This window comes from Ranitomeya variabilis, chromosome 6 (assembly GCF_051348905.1).
Source record: "Ranitomeya variabilis isolate aRanVar5 chromosome 6, aRanVar5.hap1, whole genome shotgun sequence".
Classification (NCBI taxonomy): Eukaryota; Metazoa; Chordata; class Amphibia; order Anura; family Dendrobatidae; genus Ranitomeya; species Ranitomeya variabilis.
The window spans coordinates 1,722,723-1,746,959 of NC_135237.1; the positions used below are offsets into that span (position 1 = coordinate 1,722,723).

Here is a 24,237-nt window from a genome sequence, read left to right on the forward strand (position 1 = left end):
ATTGGGTGACGCTCCCTTATATCTGTGTATAATAGACAGTATATTGGGTGACGCTCCCTTACATCTGTGTATAATAGACAGTATATTGGGTGACGCTCCCTTATATCTGTGTATAATAGACAGTATATTGGGTGACGCTCCCTTATGTCTGTGTATAATAGACAGGATATTGGGTGACGCCCCCTTATATCTGTGTATAATAGACAGTATATTGGGTGACGCTCCCTTATGTCTGTGTATAATAGACAGTATATTGGGTGACGCGCCCTTATGTCTGTGTATAATAGACAGTATATTGGGTGACACTCCCTGATATCTGTGTATAATAGACAGTATATTGGGTGACGCTCCCTTATATCGGTGTATAATAGACAGTATATTGGGTGACGCTCCCTTATATCGGTGTATAATAGACAGTATATTGGGTGACGCTCCCTTATATCTGTGTATAATAGACAGTATATTGGGTGACGCCCCCTTATATCTGTGTATAATAGACAGTATATTGGGTGACGCTCCCTTATATCTGTGTATAATAGACAGTATATTGGGTGACGCTCCCTTATATCTGTGTATAATAGACAGTATATTGGGTGACGCTCCCTTATATCTGTGTAAAATAGACAGTATATTGGGTGACTCTCCCTTATATCTGTGTATAATAGACAGTATGTTGGGTGACGCTCCCTTAAATCTGTGTATAATAGACAGTATATTGGGTGACGCTCCCTTATGTCTGTGTATAATAGACAGTATATTGGGTGACGCTCCCTTATATCTGTATATAATAGACAGTATATTGGGTGACGCTCCCTTATATCGGTGTATAATAGACAGTATATTGGGTGACGCTCCCTCATATCTGTGTATAATAGACAGTATATTGGGTGACGCTCCCTTATATCGGTGTATAATAGACAGGATATTGGGTGACGCTCCCTTATATCTGTGTATAATAGACAGTATATTGGGTGACGCTCCCTTATATCTATGTATAATAGACAGTATATTGGGTGACGCTCCCTTATATCTGTGTATAATAGACAGTATATTGGGTGACGCTCCCTTATGTCTGTGTATAATAGACAGGATATTGGGTGACGCTCCCTTATATCTGTATATAATAGACAGTATATTGGGTGACGCTCCCTTATATCTGTGTATAATAGACAGTATATTGGGTGACGCTCCCTTACATCTGTGTATAATAGACAGTATATTGGGTGACTCTCCCTTATATCGGTGTATAATAGACAGTATATTGGGTGACGCTCCCTTATATCTGTGTATAATAGACAGTATATTGGGTGACTCTCCCTTATATCTGTGTATAATAGACAGTATGTTGGGTGACGCTCCCTTATATCTGTGTATAATAGACAGTATATTGGGTGACGCCCCCTTATATCTGTATATAATAGACAGTATATTGGGTGACGCTCCCTTATATCGGTGTATAATAGACAGTATATTGGGTGACGCCCCCTTATATCTGTGTATAATAGACAGTATATTGGGTGACGCTCCCTTATATCTGTGTATAATAGACAGTATGTTGAGTGACGCCCCCTTATATCTGTGTATAATAGACAGTATGTTGGGTGACGCTCCCTTATATCTGTGTATAATAGACAGTATATTGGGTGACGCTCCCTTATATCTGTGTATAATATACAGTATATTGGGTGACGCCCCCTTATGTCTGTGTATAATAGACAGTATATTGGGTGACGCTCCCTTATATCTGTATATAATAGACAGTATATTGGGTGACGCTCCCTTATATCGGTGTATAATAGACAGTATATTGGGTGACGCTCCCTCATATCTGTGTATAATAGACAGTATATTGGGTGACGCTCCCTCATGTCTGTGTATAATAGACAGTATATTGGGTGACGCTCCCTTATATCTGTATATAATAGACAGGATATTGGGTGACGCTCCCTCATATCTGTGTATAATAGACAGTATATTGGGTGACGCTCCCTCATGTCTGTGTATAATAGACAGTATATTGGGTGACGCCCCCTTATATCTGTATATAATAGACAGGATATTGGGTGACGCTCCCTCATATCTGTGTATAATAGACAGTATATTGGGTGACGCTCCCTCATGTCTGTGTATAATAGACAGTATATTGGGTGACGCTCCCTTATATCTATGTATAATAGACAGTTTATTAGGTGACGCTCCCTTATATCTGTGTATAATAGACAGTATATTGGGTGACGCTCCCTTATATCTGTGTATAATAGACAGTATATTGGGTGACTCTCCCTTATATCTGTGTATAATAGACAGTATGTTGGGTGACGCTCCCTTATATCTGTGTATAATAGACAGTATATTGGGTGACGCTCCCTTATGTCTGTGTATAATAGACAGGATATTGGGTGACGCCCCCTTATATCTGTGTATAATAGACAGTATATTGGGTGACGCTCCCTTATATCGGTGTATAATAGACAGTATATTGGGTGACGCTCCCTTATATCGGTGTATAATAGACAGTATATTGGGTGACGCTCCCTTATATCTGTGTATAATAGACAGTATATTGGGTGACGCCCCCTTATATCTGTGTATAATAGACAGTATATTGGGTGACGCTCCCTTATATCTGTGTATAATAGACAGTATATTGGGTGACGCTCCCTTATATCTGTGTAAAATAGACAGTATATTGGGTGACTCTCCCTTATATCTGTGTATAATAGACAGTATGTTGGGTGACGCTCCCTTATATCTGTGTATAATAGACAGTATATTGGGTGACGCTCCCTTATGTCTGTGTATAATAGACAGTATATTGGGTGACGCTCCCTTATATCTGTATATAATAGACAGTATATTGGGTGACGCTCCCTTATATCTGTGTATAATAGACAGTATATTGGGTGACGCTCCCTTATATCTGTGTATAATAGACAGTATGTTGGGTGACGCTCCCTTATATCTGTGTATAATAGACAGTATATTGGGTGACGCTCCCTTATGTCTGTGTATAATAGACAGGATATTGGGTGACGCTCCCTTATATCTGTGTATAATAGACAGTATATTGGGTGACGCTCCCTTATATCTGTGTATAATAGACAGTATATTGGGTGACGCTCCCTTATATCTGTGTATAATAGACAGTATATTGGGTGACGCTCCCTTATATCTGTGTAAAATAGACAGTATATTGGGTGACTCTCCCTTATATCTGTGTATAATAGACAGTATGTTGGGTGACGCTCCCTTATATCTGTGTATAATAGACAGTATATTGGGTGACGCTCCCTTATGTCTGTGTATAATAGACAGTATATTGGGTGACGCTCCCTTATATCTGTATATAATAGACAGTATATTGGGTGACGCTCCCTTATATCTGTGTATAATAGACAGTATATTGGGTGACGCTCCCTTATATCTGTGTATAATAGACAGTATGTTGGGTGACGCTCCCTTATGTCTGTGTATAATAGACAGGATATTGGGTGACGCTCCCTTATATCGGTGTATAATAGACAGTATATTGGGTGACGCCCCCTTATGTCTGTGTATAATAGACAGTATATTGGGTGACTCTCCCTTATATCTGTGTATAATAGACAGTATGTTGGGTGACGCTCCCTTATATCTGTGTATAATAGACAGGATATTGGGTGACGCTCCCTTATATCTGTGTATAATAGACAGTATATTGGGTGACGCCCCCTTATATCTGTGTATAATAGACAGGATATTGGGTGACGCCCCCTTATATCTGTGTATAATAGACAGTATATTGGGTGACGCTCCCTTATGTCTGTGTATAATAGACAGGATATTGGGTGACGCCCCCTTATATCTGTGTATAATAGACAGTATATTGGGTGACGCTCCCTTATGTCTGTGTATAATGTGTAGGATATTGGGTGACGCTCCCTTATATCTGTGTATAATAGACAGGATATTGGGTGACGCTCCCTTATATCTGTGTATAATAGACTGTATATTGGGTGACGCTCCCTTATGTCTGTGTATAATAGACAGGATATTGGGTGACGCTCCCTTATATCGGTGTATAATAGACAGTATGTTGGGTGACGCTCCCTTATATCTGTGTATAATAGACAGGATATTGGGTGACGCTCCCTTATATCGGTGTATAATAGACAGTATATTGGGTGACGCCCCCTTATGTCTGTGTATAATAGACAGTATATTGGGTGACTCTCCCTTATATCTGTGTATAATAGACAGTATGTTGGGTGACGCTCCCTTATATCTGTGTATAATAGACAGGATATTGGGTGACGCTCCCTTATATCTGTGTATAATAGACTGTATATTGGGTGACGCTCCCTTATGTCTGTGTATAATAGACAGTATATTGGGTGACTCTCCCTTATATCTGTGTATAATAGACAGTATGTTGGGTGACGCTCCCTTATATCTGTGTATAATAGACAGGATATTGGGTGACGCTCCCTTATATCGGTGTATAATAGACAGTATGTTGGGTGACGCTCCCTTATATCTGTGTATAATAGACAGGATATTGGGTGACGCTCCCTTATATCGGTGTATAATAGACAGTATATTGGGTGACGCTCCCTTATATCTGTGTATAATAGACAGGATATTGGGTGACGCTCCCTTATATCGGTGTATAATAGACAGTATATTGGGTGACGCTCCCTGCAGTCTGGGGAAGGAGCCGGCTATTGTCAGACGTTGCCTTCCGTTGCGCATGTGTAATGTGTCCAGACCCAAGAGAACCAACAGAACCAGAACCCAGCGGCACATGGAGAGAAAGGTGAGAGCCATTTACCTCAGACCCTGATTGGCTGCAGACTGAGACCCCCAGCTCCACTAGAGACACATTTACCCTGAGACCCCGCTGTCTGGAGACGTTTCCGATGAGACCCCGCAGTCTGCAGCAGACAAACACTGTGTCCAGGAGGCAACTTACATCAGTGGCACCGCTGACCACCAGGGGCCGTATATTCATAGCACCGCTGACCACCAGGGGCCGTATAATATTCATAGCACCGCTGACCACCAGGGGCCGTATATTATAGCACCGCTGACCACCAGGGGCCGTATATTCATAGCACCGCTGACCACCAGGGGCCGTATATTCACAGCACCGCTGACCACCAGGGGCCGTATATTCATAGCACCGCTGACCACCAGGGGCCGTATATTCATAGCACCGCTGACCACCAGGGGCCGTATATTCATAGCACCGCTGACCACCAGGGGCCGTATATTATAGCACCGCTGACCACCAGGGGCAGTGTATTCATAGCACCGCTGACCACCAGGGGCCGTATATTCATAGCACCGCTGACCACCAGGGGCCGTATAATATTCATAGCACCACTGACCACCAGGGGCCGTATATTATAGCACCGCTGACCACCAGGGGCCGTATATTCATAGCACCGCTGACCACCAGGGGCTGTATATTCATAGCACCGCTGACCACCAGGGGCCGTATATTCATAGCACCGCTGACCACCAGGGGCCGCATATTCATAGCACCGCTGACCACCAGGGGCCGTATATTCATAGCACCGCTGACCACCAGGGGCCGTATATTCATAGCACCGCTGATCACCAGGGGCCGTATATTCATAGCACCGCTGACCACCAGGGGCCGTACATTCATAGCACCGCTGACCACCAGGGGCCGTATATTATAGCACCGCTGACCACCAGGGGCAGTGTATTCATAGCACCGCTGACCACCAGGGGCCGTATATTCATAGCACCGCTGACCACCAGGGGCCGTATAATATTCATAGCACCACTGACCACCAGGGGCCGTATATTATAGCACCGCTGACCACCAGGGGCCGTATATTCATAGCACCGCTGACCACCAGGGGCTGTATATTCATAGCACCGCTGACCACCAGGGGCCGTATATTCATAGCACCGCTGACCACCAGGGGCCGTATATTCATAGCACCGCTGACCACCAGGGGCCGTATATTCATAGCACCGCTGACCACCAGGGGCCGTATATTCATAGCACCGCTGACCACCAGGGGCCGTATATTCATAGCACCGCTGATCACCAGGGGCCGTACATTCATAGCACCGCTGACCACCAGGGGCCGTATATTCATAGCACCGCTGACCACCAGGGGCCGTATATTATAGCACCGCTGACCACCAGGGGCCGTGTATTCATAGCACTGCTGACCACCAGGGGCCGTATATTCATAGCACCGCTGACCATCAGGGGCCGTATATTCATAGCACCGCTGACCACCAGGGGCCGTATATTATAGCACCGCTGACCACCAGGGGCCGTGTATTCATAGCACCGCTGACCACCAGGGGCCGTATATTCATAGCACCGCTGACCACCAGGGGCCGTATATTATAGCACCGCTGACCACCAGGGGCCGTATATTATAGCACCGCTGACCACCAGGGGCCGTATATTCATAGCACCGCTGACCACCAGGGGCCGTATAATATTCATAGCACCACTGACCACCAGGGTCCGTATATTATAGCACCGCTGACCACCAGGGGCCGTATATTCATAGCACCGCTGACCACCAGGGGCTGTATATTCATAGCACCGCTGACCACCAGGGGCCGTATATTCATAGCACCGCTGACCACCAGGGGCCGTATATTCATAGCACCGCTGACCACCAGGGGCCGTATATTCATAGCACCGCTGACCACCAGGGGCCGTATATTTATAGCACCGCTGACCACTAGGGGCCGTATATTATAGCACCGCTGACCACCAGGGGCCGTATATTATAGAACCGCTGACCACCAGGGGCCGTATATTCATAGCACCGCTGACCACCAGGGGCCGTATATTTATAGCACCGCTGACCACCAGGGGCCGTATATTCATAGCACCGCTGACCACCAGGGGCCGTATATTCATAGCACCGCTGACCACTAGGGGCCGTATATTCATAGCACCGCTGACCACCATGGGCCGTATATTATAGCACCGCTGACCACCAGGGACCGTATATTATAGCACCGCTGACCACCAGGGGCCATATATTATAGCACCGCTGAGCACCAGGGACCGTATATTATAGCACCGCTGACCACCAGGGGCCGTATATTCATAGCACCTCTGACCACCAGGGGCCGTATATTCATAGCACCGCTGACCACCAGGGGCCGTATATTCATAGCACCTCTGACCACCAGGGGCCGTATATTCACAGCACCACTGACCACCAGGGGCCGTGTATTCATAGCACCGCTGACCACCAGGGGCCGTGTATTCATGGTACCGCTGACCACCAGGGGCCGTATATCCATAGCACCGCTGACCACCAGGGGCCGTATATTATAGCACCGCTGACCACCAGGGGCCGTATATTCATAGCACCGCTGACCACCAGGGGCCGTATATTCATGACACCGCTGACCACCAGGGGCCGTATATTCATAGCACCGTTGACCACCAGGGGCCGTATATTCATAGCACCGCTGACCTCCAGGGGCCGTGTATTCATAGCACCTTTGACCACCAGGGGCCGTATATTCATAGCACCGCTGACCTCCAGGGGCCGTATATTCATAGCACCGCTGACCACCAGGGGCCGTATATTCATGGCCCTGGCCACATCTGCTCAGTCTTGCTATCCTGCAGTCCAGGCCAATATTAGAACAAACTTCTTACTGCTGTCCACATCTGTAGTAATGAGAGGAGGTGCTGCCACCTGCTGGCCAGCAAGAGGGAGGCGCACATGGAGTGCAGAAAAGAAGTGAGATCCTAATTCCTGAACATCTTCCCATAATCCTCCAACTTCACCGCAGCTCTGGAGGTGACTGGAGGATAAGACATTATGTAACAGCAGAATAGTGACTGCAGCTCTGGAGGTGACTGGAGGATAAGACACGATGTAGCAGCAGAATAGTGAGTGCAGCTCTGGATGTGACTGGAGGATAAGAAACAATGTAACAGCAGAATAGTGAGTGCAGCTCTGGGGGTGACTGGAGGATAAGACACAATGTAGCAGCAGAATAGTGACCGCAGCTCTGGAGGTGACTGGAGGATAAGACATGATGTCCAGGAGTCAGCGCCACAGTCTGGGAAGCTTCCATAGTTGGAGAATCCGGACCCTGCAGCTTGCGCTGTGGAGAATCTAGCCTCTGGTGATCCCTTGGCAGATCCTGAACCATCTGGGTCAGATTCGCCCCCTGATCAGAATGGATGAATGGGATCCATTGGTGAAAAGAGAAAAAAAAAAGTACTGTATTTTTCGGACTATTAAGATGCATTTTTTTCCCCCAAAAAATTGGGAGGTGCGTCTTCTAGTCTGAACGCAGGCTTACCGGGGGTTGCGGCAGTGGTGCAGCAGCGTCCCTTCTCAGGGCACCGTCGTTGGCAGAGGTGTGGCGATACTCAGTCTCGGTGGTGCAAAGTGCATCGTTGGTTTCCATGTGGCCTTCTTTCAGAAGCTGTGGACCGCCTCAGGAAGATGGCCGCTGAGAAACCGGTGATGCACTCAGCTGTGATCGCCGCAGACACCGGGCTGCAGCCTCGCCACATTTCTGCCACCAGCATCCTGAGGAAGGGACCCAGCTCCATGCTCTGCCTCGCCGCCGACACTGGACCCACAGCATCGCAGCATTGCCCCACTTCTGCCACCGCCAGCTTCCCAAGGAAGGGACCATGCCTCCTGTGACCCCGCTCTACCACTGCCGGCCCTCAGGTAAGATACCTTAAAGTCGGACAATAAGATGGACCCCCATCTTATAAAAACTTTTTTCTGCCATTTTCCACTCCAAAACTTGGGGTGCGTCTTATGGTCCAGTGCGTCTTATAGTCCAAAAAATACGATACTTTTGAAGCCAGTCAAAATGTGATGCTAGTCCCAACCCACGGCGAGGCCGAGAGTCAGCGAAGTCAGATGTTCCGGGGTCAGTACCAAAAGAGCATGTAGTAAACCAAGGGAAAATACGAAGTTGTAAGTCAGGTCACAACTTCAGGGTCAGAATACCAAAGAAATAGCGGATAAGCAAAGGGGCAATAACAAACAGATAGTCTGAACACAGTCCAAAGGTCAGCAGCAGAAGATCAGAAACAAAGGGGCAATAACGAGCGGGTAGTCTGAACACAGTCCCAAGGTGATCAGCAGAAGATCAGATGCAAAGGGGCAATAACGAGCGGGTAGTCAGAACAAGGTCCAAAGGTCAGAAGCAGAAGATCAGAAACAAAGGGGCAATAACGAGCGGGTAGTCTGAACACAGTCCAAAGGTCAGCAGCAGAAGATCAGATGCAAAGGGGCAATAATGAGCGGGTAGTCAGAACACAGTCCAAAGGTCAGCAGCAGAAGATCAGATACAAGGGGGCAATAATGAGCGGGTAGTCAGAACACAGTCCCAAGGTCAGAAGCAGAATAGCAGATACAAAGGGGCAATAACGAGCGGGTAGTCTGAACACGGTCCCAAGGTGATCAGCAGAAGATCAGATGCAAAGGGGCAATAACGAGCGGGTAGTCAGAACAAGGTCCAAAGGTCAGAAGCAGAAGATCAGAAACAAAGGGGCAATAACGAGCGGGTAGTCTGAACACAGTCCCAAGGTGATCAGCAGAAGATCAGATGCAAAGGGGCAATAACGAGCGGGTAGTCAGAACAAGGTCCAAAGGTCAGAAGCAGAAGATCAGAAACAAAGGGGCAATAATGAGCGGGTAGTCTGAACACAGTCCAAAGGTCAGCAGCAGAAGATCAGATGCAAAGGGGCAATAATGAGCGGGTAGTCAGAACACAGTCCAAAGGTCAGCAGCAGAAGATCAGATACAAGGGGGCAATAATGAGCGGGTAGTCAGAACACAGTCCCAAGGTCAGCAGCAGAAGATCAGATGCAAAGGGGTAATAACGAGCGGGTAGTCAGAACACAGTCCCAAGGTCAGCAGCAGAAGATCAGATGCAAAGGGGTAATAACGAGCGGGTAGTCAGAACACAGTCCCAAGGTCAGCAGCAGAAGATCAGATGCAAAGGGGTAATAACGAGCGGGTAGTCAGAACACAGTCCCAAGGTCAGCAGCAGAAGATCAGATACAAAGGGGCAATAACGAGCGGGTAGTCAGAACACAGTCCCAAGGTCAGCAGCAGAAGATCAGATACAAAGGGGCAATAACGAGCGGGTAGTCTGAACACAGTCCAAAGGTCATCAGCAGAAGATCAGATGCAAAGGGGTAATAACGAGCGGGTAGTCTGAACACAGTCCAAATGTCAGCAGCAGAAGATCAGATGCAAAGGGGCAATAACAAACGAGTAGTCTCAACACGGTCCAAAGGTCAGCAGCAGAAGATCAGATGCAAAGAGGTAATAACGAGCGGGTAGTCAGAACACAGTCCCAAGGTCAGAAGCAGAATATCAGATGCAAAGGGGCAATAACGAGCGGGTAGTCAGAACACAGTCCAAAGGTCAGCAGCAGAAGATCAGATGCAAAGGGGCAATAACGAGCGGGTAGTCTGAACACAGTCCAAAGGTCAGCAGCAGAATAACAGATGCAAAGGGGCAATAACGAGCGGGTAGTCTGAACACAGTCCAAAGGTCAGCAGCAGAAGATCAGATGCAAAGGGGCAATAACGAGCGGGTAGTCAGAACACAGTCCAAAGGTCAGCAGCAGAAGATCAGATACAAGGGGGCAATAACAAGCGGGTAGTCAGAACACAGTCCCAAGGTCAGCAGCAGAAGATCAGATGCAAAGGGGTAATAACGAGCGGGTAGTCAGAACACAGTCCCAAGGTCATCAGCAGAAGATCAGATGCAAAGGGGTAATAACGAGCGGGTAGTCAGAACACAGTCCAAAGGTCAGCAGCAGAAGATCAGATGCAAAGGGGTAATAACGAGCGGGTAGTCAGAACACAGTCCCAAGGTCAGCAGCAGAAGATCAGATACAAAGGGGCAATAACGAGCGGGTAGTCAGAACACAGTCCCAAGGTCAGCAGCAGAAGATCAGATACAAAGGGGCAATAACGAGCGGGTAGTCTGAACACAGTCCAAAGGTCATCAGCAGAAGATCAGATGCAAAGGGGTAATAATGAGCGGGTAGTCTGAACACAGTCCAAATGTCAGCAGCAGAAGATCAGATGCAAAGGGGCAATAACAAACGAGTAGTCTCAACACGGTCCAAAGGTCAGCAGCAGAAGATCAGATGCAAAGAGGTAATAACGAGCGGGTAGTCAGAACACAGTCCAAAGGTCATCAGCAGATCAGATGCAAAGGGGCAATAATGAGCGGGTAGTCAGAACACAGTCCCAAGGTCAGCAGCAGAAGATCAGATACAAAGGGGCAATAACGAGCGGGTAGTCTGAACACAGTCCAAAGGTCAGCAGCAGAAGATCAGCACTGGGATCAGGCGACCACACATCAGGGAGCACAGGCTCAGACCAAGCTTTGGCTGACAGTGATCTGGGCCAGACAGCTCACCTAAATAGCAGGGAAATTACCAAGACCAGGGAGCACCTGTGGAAATCTCTGCACCCACCAGTCTCAGACAGGTCCACCGAGCTGTCAATCAAAGCACTGACCACTAAGCACAGGATAGGATGACAGAGCTGTCCGTCACCGACTCCCAGACACTCTGAGCAGAGGACCATAACCACTGACCGTCACACAGGGGTACATGGACAGCTGCATGTTGTAGTGCTGGCAGGGGGTCAGGCATTCTCCTAACACCAAGCAACGTGACGATTGGAGAGGCCCACTATCACACCCTCACAATAAATATGTATAGTAAGGCATCGGCTTTCACCCCAGTACCATAGCAACACAGTTACAGTTCAAAAGCAAAGTCTTTATTTTCCAAACTTTACAAATGAAAGTTCCAAACCTTCATCATTATCATACCGCTGCTGCCGCCTCCTCGCTCGCTCCCGGCCTCTGCTTCTCGAGCGCGCGCGCATACCAGGTTCAGTGCTGCGCGTGTGCACTTCTGATATTCTGTCGGCGTCTCCTCTATGGTCCTGGAGGACTAGTACCTGGAAGTCGGTCCTCCTTATTGTCCTCTCTATGGTTCTGGAGGTCTGTTACCCAGAAGTGCTACCCTGCCTTTAGGTATTTAAACTGCTTCCTGCCGTCCCTCTGTGCCTGGTTATCATTTGTTCCTTCAGGTGTTCCTGGCCGCTCTTAGTCTCTGTGAAGTTCGTTTTCCCTCTGACTTTGGGTTTATCCTGTCTTTCCTGTATCCTGGTAGCCTCTGCGTTCCCTCAGTTCCTCCGCCAGTCCCTGCTGCAGTTTACCCACCAGTCCTGCGTCTCTGCAGTACTCACCTATCCTGTGGTCCTACTATCTCCGCCTCTTCTTGGTCTTCTCCCGTCCTGGTCCTCCAGCTTCTGTGGCGATAGTCCCTCAAGGGCCTGCCCCTAACTCTCCCTGTATAGGGGCCGTCTATCTGGTCAGCTCCTCCGTGAGGGGTTCGTCGTCGCGGTCTAGAGGGTCCACTCTCCGTTTTCCCTCTTTGAATCGTCACACTTAAATAGGACTGCACTCAGGTGACATCTGAGTGCAGCCTGATTCTTACAGCATAACAATCATCTGGATAGCAGCCTGGAACTTTCATATATAGTCTGTTGTCGTGGGCGCCTGCACCACCATAGGTATCCGGTAATAACTCTGGTCAGTCTTCAATCTCACACAGCCATTGACCCACCCAAATGTTACCTGCAGGATTAAATATGAATCGCGGCCATGGGCCACTTGCAAGACCCGTACTGCAGGGAGAGATCCGTCCCACTACTTTCCTACAGATCTCTCCAAAAATAAAAACCCAGGTTTGTTTTTTCCTAAATTTGCCTAGCTTGACCCAGTCCACACTTATTTTGCATTGTAACCACAGCTGTGGGTGTGATCACATCGCTCTACAGCGGGGTCAGTTTCCTTACACTACCGGGGGGACACGTAACGACCCTCGTATATGACCCCATCACTGCCTCACCTACCTCTCCCACCCCGTTCACACACCTGTTACCATACAAGGTGCCCGTGACGGGGCATCAGTTTCTCTTCACGACTTCCCAGCTTGATGTTCCACTCCTTGGCATTTCTCATCCAAACCAAGGGTGAATAGTCCGTTACCAAGAGGTGCTGCTGCCCCAGTCCATAATAGCGTAGGGACTCCAAGGCCCACTTAATGGCCAGGCACCACTTCTCCACTACGCAATCATTTGTCTCTGCTGGGGCGAGTTTCCTACTCATTTAGGTGACTGGATGTTCCTCTCCGTGCACCTCCTGTGACAGAACTTCGCCAAGGTCTACGTCGGAGGCATCCATTCGAACGATAACTTTCTAAAGTTAGAACTGGTGAAGACCGGCTGTCTGCACAATGCTATCTTCATGGACTGGAATGATACCTCCGCTTGAGGGTTCTACCCAACCATGGCCATTATTCTTCCCTTTAAGAGATCAGTGAAGTGTGCCGATCTCCTAGCAAACTGATGTATAAATCACCAGGAATAGTCAGTGATGCCGAGGAATTTTCTTACCTGCTTCGTACTGAGAGGCCGGGGACAGTTTTTAAATGGCCTCGATTTTCTTTATTTGGGGTATGATAACCCCATGGCCAATCACATACCCAAGTACTGGGCTTCCTCGACACTGATTGCACATTTTTTGGGGTTTGCTGTCAAGTCCGCGGTCCTGAGTGAATTCACTACTGCTTGTACCTGAGACAAGTGGGTATGCCAGTCACTACTATAGATGATGATGTTATCCAGGTACGCCGACACATAGTTCTGATACGGCTCTAAAACTATGTCCAGCAGCCTCTGGAACGTGGCCGGAACCCCATGTAACCCAAAAGGCAGGACGACAGTGATGGAGACCATCCGGTGTCATGAGGGCAGTATTCTCTTTTTCGACTATCAGAGGCACCTGCCAGTAACCCTTGGTCAGATCGAGCATCGTGAAGTACTGGGCCTGTCCCAGTCAGCTCTTCCACCCAGGGCATTGGATAAAGGTCACATTTTGACACTTCATTCAATTTCCGGAAATCATTACAAAATTGTAACACTCTATCTGGCTTGGGAATCAGTATAACGGGACAAGCTCCCTCACTCCTGGACTGTCCAATGACACCTAACTGGAGCATTTGGTCCACCTCCTCCAGCATGGCTGTACAGTTTCATTTGTACCGTTACCTGAAGCTCAGTGACATTGTCATGTCGGACCACAGATGTACACGGCCGGGGAGTTCTGAGAATATGTCCGTGTTCTTGTGCACTCATTTCTAAGCCTGCAGTCACTACTGTGTGCCGAGAGAGTGTTGCTTATCTTGACCTTGTTCCCGGCCTCTTCCCAGGCTGGTGTCGGAGGGTCTAAAGTAGAAACGACTAGGGTTGAGCAAAACGGATCGGACAAATTAAAAAATCGCTGACTTTCGGCAAAGTCAGGTTTCATGAAACCCGACCCAATCCCAGTGTGGGATCGGCCATGCAGTCGGCGATCTTCGCGCCAAAGTCGCATTTCATATGACGCTTTCACTGCCATTTCTCAGCCAATGAAGGAGGACGCAGAGTGTGGGCAGCGTGATGACATAGGTCTCGGTCCCCACCATCTTAGAGAAGGGCATGACAGTGATTGGCTTGCTTTCTGCGGCGTCACAGGGGCTATAAAGGGGCGTGCACGCCGACCGCCATCTTACTTCTGCCGATCTTAGCATAGGGAGAGGTTGCTGCAGCTTCATCAGAAGAAGGGATATAGTTAGGGAGGGAAGATTAACCCCCAAACTGCTTGTGCTGTAGCGATTTCCACTGTCCAACACCACCTTTTCTTTACAGGGACAGTGGAGGCTAGATTTCTGTGCATCAGCTCTGTAGCTTATAAGGCTCCCTGATAGCTGCATTGCTGTTTGTACGCCGCTGTGCAAACCAACTGCTTTTTTAAAAGCAAAAATTGTTGCTCCTTTCTGCACAGTTCTCTTGTTTATTTGTCCACACTTTTGTGTGCAGCAGTCCTTTTTGTTGCTGCCATACTTGTCCTGAGATCATTGTAGGGAGATTGTTATTGTCGTACAGTCCTTGGATTTTTTCATATATCTTCCAGCCACTTTCTGCCACTCACATTGTGTTGTGTTATACACTGGGGCTGAGTTTTGGTTCAGTCTCCCAAAAAATCGATGTTCTCCCTCAACCGTCATTCCCCTTTGATTATTGGGCATCTAAAATAGACACCTGGCCTAAATTGGCCGAATATGCATTGCAGGAGCTCGCTTGCCCAGCAGCTAGTGTGCTATCAGAAAGAGTCTTCAGTGCTGCTGGTTCAATACTGACCGACAAAAGGACTCGTCTGGCTACCCGAAATGTCGATGATCTAACCTTCATTAAAATGAACCAATCATGGATTTCTAATTATTTTGCCCCACCTTCCCCTGCTGACACGTAGCTTTCCTGAAAAAAGTCTTGCTTTTGGCCTCCTCTTACTGACTTCTCCAATTCCGCCATTTGCAGCTGCTGAATGTCCACCATAGGCCATTTTTATACCTCCCTAAATGGGCTGACTCCCCCCACAGGGCAGTGGTCACCACCTAGCGCAAGCACCCGTGCGAGTGCCGTTTGCCTGGACAGGTGGGGGGGGCATACTCGTTGGTGACGGCACTGGCACAGGGCCCCTCATAGTGCAATGAAGTGTCTCTGCCGGTGGGAGGCGCCCCCGCCGTCAAACACCGCCGTACATTGAGGGGCCCTGTGCCAGTGCCAACGAGTGGGCCCCCCCTGCTTGCTCAGGATCACAGCACTTGCAAAGTTGAAATACTTACCTCTCCCTGCTCCACCGCCGTGACATATTCCATGTTTCCTGGGCCCACGAAAATCTTGAACCAGCCCTACCCCCCACAACTTTAGCCAAATGACCCCTAGTTTTCAATGCCTAACTATTATAAAGTAAATTAAGATTGACAAGCTTCAGTAATAAGAATTTATGTTTTTGGCATTAAAATTGGCACTGTAGGTGTTTTCCTGGCCTCCACTCACTGCCGACTTTAATTCCCCATTGACTTGCATTGGGTTTCGTGTTTCAGTCGGCCCCCGACTTTTCGCAATAATCGGCCAATTTCACCCGACCCGACTTTTGACAAAGTCGGGTTTCGCGAAACCCGACTCGATCCGAAAAAAGTAAGTCGCTCAACTCTAGAAACGACCAGTCGCATCTGTAAGCATACATTCCCAGTCTGTCCACACATTTAACAGATCTACATGGTATAGTTTCTTGGGTTTCCTCTTCCCAGGCTGATATACTCTGTAATTTACCTCCCCAACATTTTTCTGGACTTCATATGGCCCTCGCCACTTGGTCAAGAACTTACTTTCTGGAGTGAGCAGCAAAACCAATACCCGATCCCTTTTTTTTTTTAAATGGACCTAACAGTGGCTTTGCTATTCTCCATTCAGCTCTCCACTTCTTGGGTATCCACGAGATATTCCTTTACAATAGGCATCACAGCCACGATCCAGTCCTGCACACTCGCCATGTGCCCTGTCATGCTTTTATGGGGAGTAGGCTCCTGTTCCCATGTCTCTCTGGTGATGACCGACAGGCTTCTAGGATGTCTGCCATATAATAATTCGAATGGAGAGAACACCATTGAGGAATGTGGCACCTCCCAGATAGCAAACATTAAATAGGGCAGCAACATATCCCAATCCTTCCCATCTTTGGAGACTATATATTTTTTTTTTTAACATAGATTTGAGTCTAATGTTAAATCTCTCTACTAAACCATCGATCTGTGGATGGTACACCAACGTGCTCATTTTTGATTTGGAGCCGCTTACACAGTTCCTTTGTCACCTTGGAAATAAAAGGACTTCCTTGGTAACCCAAGATGGCAAAACATGGCAAACAGCTTCCGGGTAAATAGTTTTGCCAAAATATTACAAAGCAGAATTGCCTTCAGTTAATGAGTGGCATAATCAACTATCACTAATAAGTGTTGGTGGGCGCACGGGCTGACTTTGCTATTGGCCCTACCAGATCCATTACCATCTGCTCAAAAGGTACCTCTATAAGAGGCAGAGGAACCAGTGGACTACAGAAACTTGCGATGGCTGTGGTGAGCTGAAACTCTGGGCATTACTCACAAAACCTCTGAACTTCGGCATAAATCCTGGGCCAAAAGAACTGTTGCAGGATACGTTCTTGCGTCTTTTTAACCCCTAGGTGGCCACTCAGCACGTGTTTATGGGCCAATTCAAGCACCACTATGTGATAGGATTGGGGCACTACCAGCGGTTCTATAACTTCATCCAGGATTTTGTCAATTCGATATAGCAACTCCTGGTTGACCGCCATAGAAGAAAAAAAACACTTTTGACTCGCGTTGCTTAGTCGCCCCATTTATTTCTTATCACCCGTAGTGGGGCAGTGTGGTATCCTGGGATATTTCCAGCTCCGGGATTGATGTGGTCTCTTCGACCTCTCCGGCCAAGACCTCTAGGGGAAATCTATCGGGATTACACTCTTTCACTATAAAGGTGAACCCTACGTCAGGTATCCTTGACTCGGTATCTTCGGGTTCCGTGCCCAGACAGACCTTTACCATGGGAAGTTTAGCTTTGCACTCCCACAGGGACCAGAACAGGGGCAAAATAGTCCTGTACGGAAGGGTTTTTACCACTCCCACTACATGTTTTACTCTCCCAACACGAGGTTGACAGGGTAACCTCCTTAAGAGGGATACTCCCATAGTGTCCCGTGTATACAGATGACCCCAATTTTCCCTCCAGATCTTTTTTTCCCCGGGGATCAATGACCCGTGGACCAGTGTCACTAGGCTCTATGAATCCAAGAGAGCACCTGGCACGGATGGGATTCACTAGCTATAGCGACGGCATCCGTCTGGGCACAAATCGATACCCGCCAAGCTAACCTGTAGTCCATGGTTCCAGCAGTCAGAGGTTAGTTGTCAGTCACATGTCCTGGCCCTTGACACCACCAGCACCTGATAGCGGTGGCACTGCTAGTCCATGAGATCGGTCTAGGGAAAATTGGGCTCCTGCTACCCTCATTCCGGGCTCCACCCCTCAGTATGTGCTTGGTTCTGATTAACTCCAACAGAGGGTCATGTCTCTTTTCCAGGCTCCTAGACTTGATGCAGCTGGTGAGATACCCACAGTGGGGCAGAGTCATGTACCAAGTCCTGGGTGACCATATAATGTTTGATCAGGCTAACCACCTGATATAGGTTGCCCGGGTCCTCTTTCCCCACCCAGTGCTTTTATAGCCACCGGCAGAGTTTGTACCAATTGGATGACTACGATCATCTCAATCATCTGGGCCGGGGTCAAGGTCTCAGGCTGGAGTCACTTCTTTTGCTAGATGCAGTCAGTAATACAGTGGGGGGGAAAAAGTATTTAGTTAGCCACCAATTGTGAAAGTTCTCCCACTTAAAAAGATTATTTTCCACCATAATTAGCAAAATAAATCTTGCCAAATCAGACAAGTTGATTTTCTGGATTTTTCTCATTTTGACTCTTATGATGTCAATTACAGGCCTCTCATCTTTTAAGTGGGATAACTTACACAATTGGTGGCTGACTAAATACTTTCCCCACTGTATGTCTGAGACATATCAGGTTGGTTCTCCACAAAGGATCATTAGTACAATTGTTGTGCCCATACATACGTATTAACCCACATGCAGGCAAGGATTTCACCTTTTGAGTTATCCATAGTCCTGGGCATCCTCCCGGCTGAGGTTGAAATATGCCTTCTGGGTGTCTCCCATCAACAATAGAGCCACCACTTCAGCCTACTGGGAGATCATCAGATTCTCCTGCTCTGCTGTTCTTTCGAATACGATGAAAAAAAAAACGTCCAGGTTGCCCTCTGGGCTTATCGCCGACCTCACTTTGTCCCAGGCCTCAGGATGGACCGGGATTGTCGGTGGGAGTGTCTCTCGCAGGGCCCAATCTGTTGTACCAACAGGCTGGTAGTCTGCTGCTTTTGCATCCGGGAGAGGAACAGCTGCTTCAAGAACTTATCCATCTTGTCTGTGCGCTTGTTATAGCGTTGCAGGCTTGATCAGACATGCAATTTTCGTAGGGGTATTCTTCAATTCATACCACCCACACTTCTTTACCATATGTAAGTCAGCTGCTTCCATGCTAGTACGATAGCAAATCAGTAACCCAGGTAAGTAAAAAAAAACAAAGTGTAATGGACTGGGTGGTGGAGCCACTGTGCTGGAGCCCAAGGAAGGCATGGAGGGGTGAGAATAGTAGCCTCATCCAATCTGACCTCGGAAACTCGCAGCAGCATACGATACCGAGATCCGAGAAGAAACCAGGGTGGTGGTCCAGGTGCTACTTCAGGACTGACCTTGGGCAGATGACAGCTGACTCCCTAGAAACAGGTAGCTGGGGCAGCCGGAAGGAATGTCCAGTAGATGCAGGCAGGAGGAGTACGAACATGGGTGCAGATGGGACCGGCTGGTATGAAGATGGGCACTGGCAGGTGCAGGCTGGATTGGTTGATAGACTGGCGAACACGGCTGATAGGCAGTTGGGCACGGCTGATAGACAGGCTGACGGGCACGGTTGATGGACAGGCAGGTGAGCACGGGTGATAGGCTGGTAAATGGAAATACAAGCACTGGGACCTGAGAACTAACAAGAGTGTTAGGAACAAACTTACAACGTTGCACAGGGTGGAGGTGCATTAAATAATAGGTGCTCCCAGCCATTGCAGAGGCACTGACGTTACAGTACCCCACCTGTTACACCCCCTCTTTTTTAAGCCCATAAGAAATCTTTCCAGGAGGAGAGGGTTGTGGATATTCTCCCTGAGCTTGCCAGAACCACTCCTCAGGATGAAATCCCTTCCAATCAACAAGAAAAAAGGTTTTACCTCTTACCCTCTTGGTCGCCAGAATGTTCTCAACCTCAAAAATGTCCCCAGTGCTGACCGGAGCAGGAGTAGTAGCAGAATCTCTAAACAAAGGTCTAAAGACAAAAGGTTTGATGAGAGACACATGAAAAGAATTGGGAATCCGTAAAGAGCCCGTAAGATTGAGCTTGTAGGAAGGTACCTTGAGATGATTATACTTAGATGACAGCCAGACCTTGTCCCCCATACGATACAGAGGCAGATCCAGACGTCTGTTGTCTGCATGTCTCGTCATCTGTTCCGAGGACCTCCATAATGTGGACTTGGTGTCTTCCCAGATTTCAGAAAAACCTTTGAGGGTTTCAGCAGCAGGTATATCACAGGTAGTGGAGATTGGGATTTTGGGTTGTTGACCATACACTACAAAATATGGAGTTTTAGCAGTAGATTCACTTATGTGATTGTTATACAAAAACTCGGCCCATGGCAGCATTTCGGACCGTTCACTGTGATATACATTGTATAAGTGCTGCAGGAAGTTGGTCAGGATTTGATTGACTTCCTCTACCTGACCGTTGGACTGAGGATGGTAGGCCGAAGAGAAATCCAGAGCGACATTGAGCAGTTTGCAGGTGGCCCTCCAGAAGCTGGAAGTAAACTGGATGCCTCTGTCAGAGACGATATGGAGCAGAAGACCATGAAGGCGGAAACCATGTAGAATGAACTTCTCTACCAGTACTGGAGCAGATGGGAGACTGGAGAGTGGAATGAAATGAGCCATCTTGGAAAAACGATCCACAACTACCAAGATAATGGTACAGTCAGCCGACTGTGGGAGGTCGATGATGAAGTCCATTGCAATATGCTGCCAGGGTGCCAAAGGTGCAGACAAAGGGAGTAGACAACCGGATGGAAACTCTGAGTCTTGTTCTGGGCACAAGAAGAACAGGCAGGGACGAAATCCACAATATCTTTACATAGTGTAGGCTACCCAGATTTCGGCAGATGAGGAGGGCCGTTTTCCTCTGACCAGCATGCCCAGCCACCTTAGACGAATGACCCAACAGAAGAATCCGCTTCCTGTCGGGTTCGGCCACATAAGTCTTACCGGAAAGGAGCCGGGATAAATCTAACGGAGCAACCGTAATCATTTTGGAGGGCTCAATGATGTGTTGGGGGCTCCTTCTCCTGGTCAGAAGACTGGAACGATCTAGAGAGGGCATCTGTCTTGACGTTTTTATCTGCCGGACAAAAATGGAGAGAGAAGTTGAAGCGGGCAAAAAACACACCACCGGGCTTGTCGCAGATTAAGTCACTGTGTGGATTGCAGAGATGTCAGATTCTTGTGGTCAGTGTACACTCACCGGCCACTTTATTAGGTACACCATGCTAGTAACGGGTTGGACCCCCTTTTGCCTTCAGAACTGCCTCAATTCTTCGTGGCATAGATTCAACAAGGTGCTGGAAGCATTCCTCAGAGATTTTGGTCCATATTGACATGATGGCATCACACAGTTGCCGCAGATTTGTCGGCTGCACATCCCAAAGATGCTCCATACAAGGCAGGATGGATCCATGCTTTCATGTTGTTTACGCCAAATTCTGACCCTACCATCCGAATGTCGCAGCAGAAATCGAGACTCATCAGACCAAGCAACGTTTTTCCAATCTTCTACTGTCCAATTTTGATGAGCTTGTACAAATTGTAGCCTCAGTTTCCTGTTCTTAGCTGAAAGGAGTGGTACCCGGTGTGGTCTTCTGCTGCTGTAGCCCATCTGCCTCAAAGTTCGACGCACTGTGCGTTCAGAGATGCTCTTAGGCCTACCTTGGTTGTAACGGGTGGTGATTTGAGTCACTGTTGCCTTTCTATCAGCTCGAACCAGTCTGCCCATTCTCCTCTGGCATCAACAAGGCATTTCCGCCCACAGAACTGCCGCTCACTTAATTTTTTTTCTTTTTCGGACCATTCTCTGTAAACCCTAGAGATGGTTGTGCGTGAAAATCCCAGTAGATCAGCAGTTTCTGAAATACTCAGACCAGCCCTTCTGGCACCAACAACCATGCCACGTTCAAAGGCACTCAAATCACCTTTCTTCCCCATACTGATGCTCGGTTTGAACTGCAGGAGATTGTCTTGACCATGTCTACATGCCTAAATGCACTGAGTTGCCGCCATGTGATTGGCTGATTAGAAATTAAGTGCTAACAAGAAGTTGGACAGGTGTACCTAATAAAGTGGCCGGTGAGTGTATATTACAGCTGGATGCATAGCTCCCTCTAGTAAGAAGTGCCACTCCTTATTTAATTGCCAACAGTTCTCGATCTCCAATAGAATAATTGCATTGCACAGTGGAGATTTTGGAGAAGAAGCTGCAGGTCACCATATGGCCGGAGGAAGACTTGTGAGTGACAACTGCGTTCTCTGCTTCAGGAGACCATACCTTAGGATTGTCCCCCTTGTGGGCCATCGCTGAAATAGGAACCATCCAGGAGGAGAAATGAGGGCTAACTTGGAGATAGTAGTTTGCGAAGCCGAGGAACTGCTAGATAGCTTTCAGACAGTTAGACCGAGGCCACTTCAAAACGGCGCACGTTTTTTCAGAATCCATCTTCAGGCTGTATTATATACCCCAGAAAAGTCAGAGAGGTCTGCTTAAAATTGCATTCTCAAATTTGGCGTATAGACGTTTTTTCCTAAGCCTCTGCAGAACCTGGCGAACATTTCTTTGCTGCGAAGGCAAATCGGGAGAGAACACCAAGATATTATCCAGGTACACCACCACCCGTGTAGAGAAGATCCTGGAGTTTTTCATTCACTAGTTCCCAAATGCAGTGCTCCAGATGTCTGAGTCCAAACAGCATTACTTGATACTCTTAATAGCCATCACGAGTATTAGGCCGGGGTCACACTTGCGTGTGCAATGCGAGAAACTCGCGCATCAATACCCGGTACTGCCGTCGGCACTCGGGACCCAAGCATGCAGCTGCATGTATTTCTATGCAGCTGCACACCCCAGTCCCGAGTACCGGTGGCAGTGCCGGTTATTGATGCGCGAGTTTCCCGCATTGCACACGCAAGTGTGACCCCGGCCTTAAAAGCAGTCTACCATTCATCTCCTCTGCAAATTCAGCTCAGAGGTGAGAGGCAGAGGGTGTTTTTTAGGATGATCTGATTCAATGCCCTATAATTGATACAGGGTTGGAGAGAGCCCTTCCTTTACAAAAAGAAACCTGCTCCAGCCGGGGAGATCGATTTCCGGATAAAACCCATGGCAGGGTTGTCCTCAATATATTCAGACATAGCACGTTTCAGCGTGAGACCGGATAGATTCTACTTCTAGGAGGAGATGCACCTGGCAGAAGGTGAATAGGACAGTCATACAGCTGATGTGGTAAAGTCTCAGGCTCCTTTTTGTCTCAAAGACATTGGCAAACGTCCAATATGGTGCTGGCAGACCAGTTAGGTTAGATGGAGAAACCGGAGGTTGAACTGGACAAATAGGAACCAGGCAGGTTTCGTGGTATCCCTGTTCCCAATGGAGGACCTCTCCAGAACTCCAATCCAAGACGGGCTTGTGTTTCCACAGTCACGGCAAACCTAAGAGCAGAGGGTGAGATAGACCGGACAGTACATAGAGAGGAATCCTCTCAGAATGTAGCATTCCCACCTGAAGCTCCATGATCTCCATAACGAACTGGATGGTCTGGGGAAGGGGTTTTCCATCCACCGAAGAAATCCCCATCGGATCTGGAAGACATAGGGTCAAAATTTTATACTGCTCGACCACAGCTTGTTGGATAAATTTACAACAACCTATATAGAAAGAAACACCAGAGATAATAATTTTTATAAACTGTGGAAAAACACTATAGAAATGAACCCTTAAAAAATTCCATCAGACCAGATTATATTAAATAAAATATATTTGTTTATTAAAAATAAATTGCAATCACAAAAAACATCACCAAAACGTATGGAAATTTTTATTATTACTAAAATTGTATAATCTACAACAGATATTTATTTATTAAGAATATAAAACATACAACTATAGATAATATGTATCTCCTCCAATTGAGGTTTACTTAGGGATAGATAAAAATATATATATATATATATAAAAATCCCGTATGTGCAAGACAGGGCAAGTCCAAACTGATCAGTATAATAAACATAAAAATATATATAATGCAGCAAATAATAATTTAATAATATAATATGTGATAAAAATCAGTCAAATGAATTTGTGAATAATGTGTGTATATCCATATATACACACACACACCTATTGTGTGCAGCAAAATAAATCAATTCATAATAAAGTGCAATAGTGCAATAAAAAATAAATTGCATACAAAACAACCAGTGTGTCCACAAAAGTTGTGAGCCAAAAACAAAAAACAAATAATTATATATTACCCAGTA

General features: G+C 47.4%; 1 protein-coding gene across 2 annotated transcripts in view; it reads left to right on the plus strand.

The window, feature by feature from the left end:
* The first annotated feature begins 4,666 nt into the window (after nucleotides 1-4,666).
* Nucleotides 4,667-24,237, plus strand: part of SMARCD3 (SWI/SNF related BAF chromatin remodeling complex subunit D3) — a 281,961-nt gene continuing 262,390 nt past the window's right edge. Inside the window, exon 1 of one of the 2 annotated variants that reach the window (XM_077267719.1) lies at nucleotides 4,667-4,795. In XM_077267719.1, coding sequence (XP_077123834.1) covers nucleotides 4,730-4,795 — 66 coding nt within the window. In that variant the 5' untranslated portion in view covers nucleotides 4,667-4,729. Of the gene's footprint in view, nucleotides 4,796-8,439; nucleotides 8,697-24,237 lie in introns of those variants that run through there. The other variant, XM_077267720.1, reaches the window with a different exon arrangement.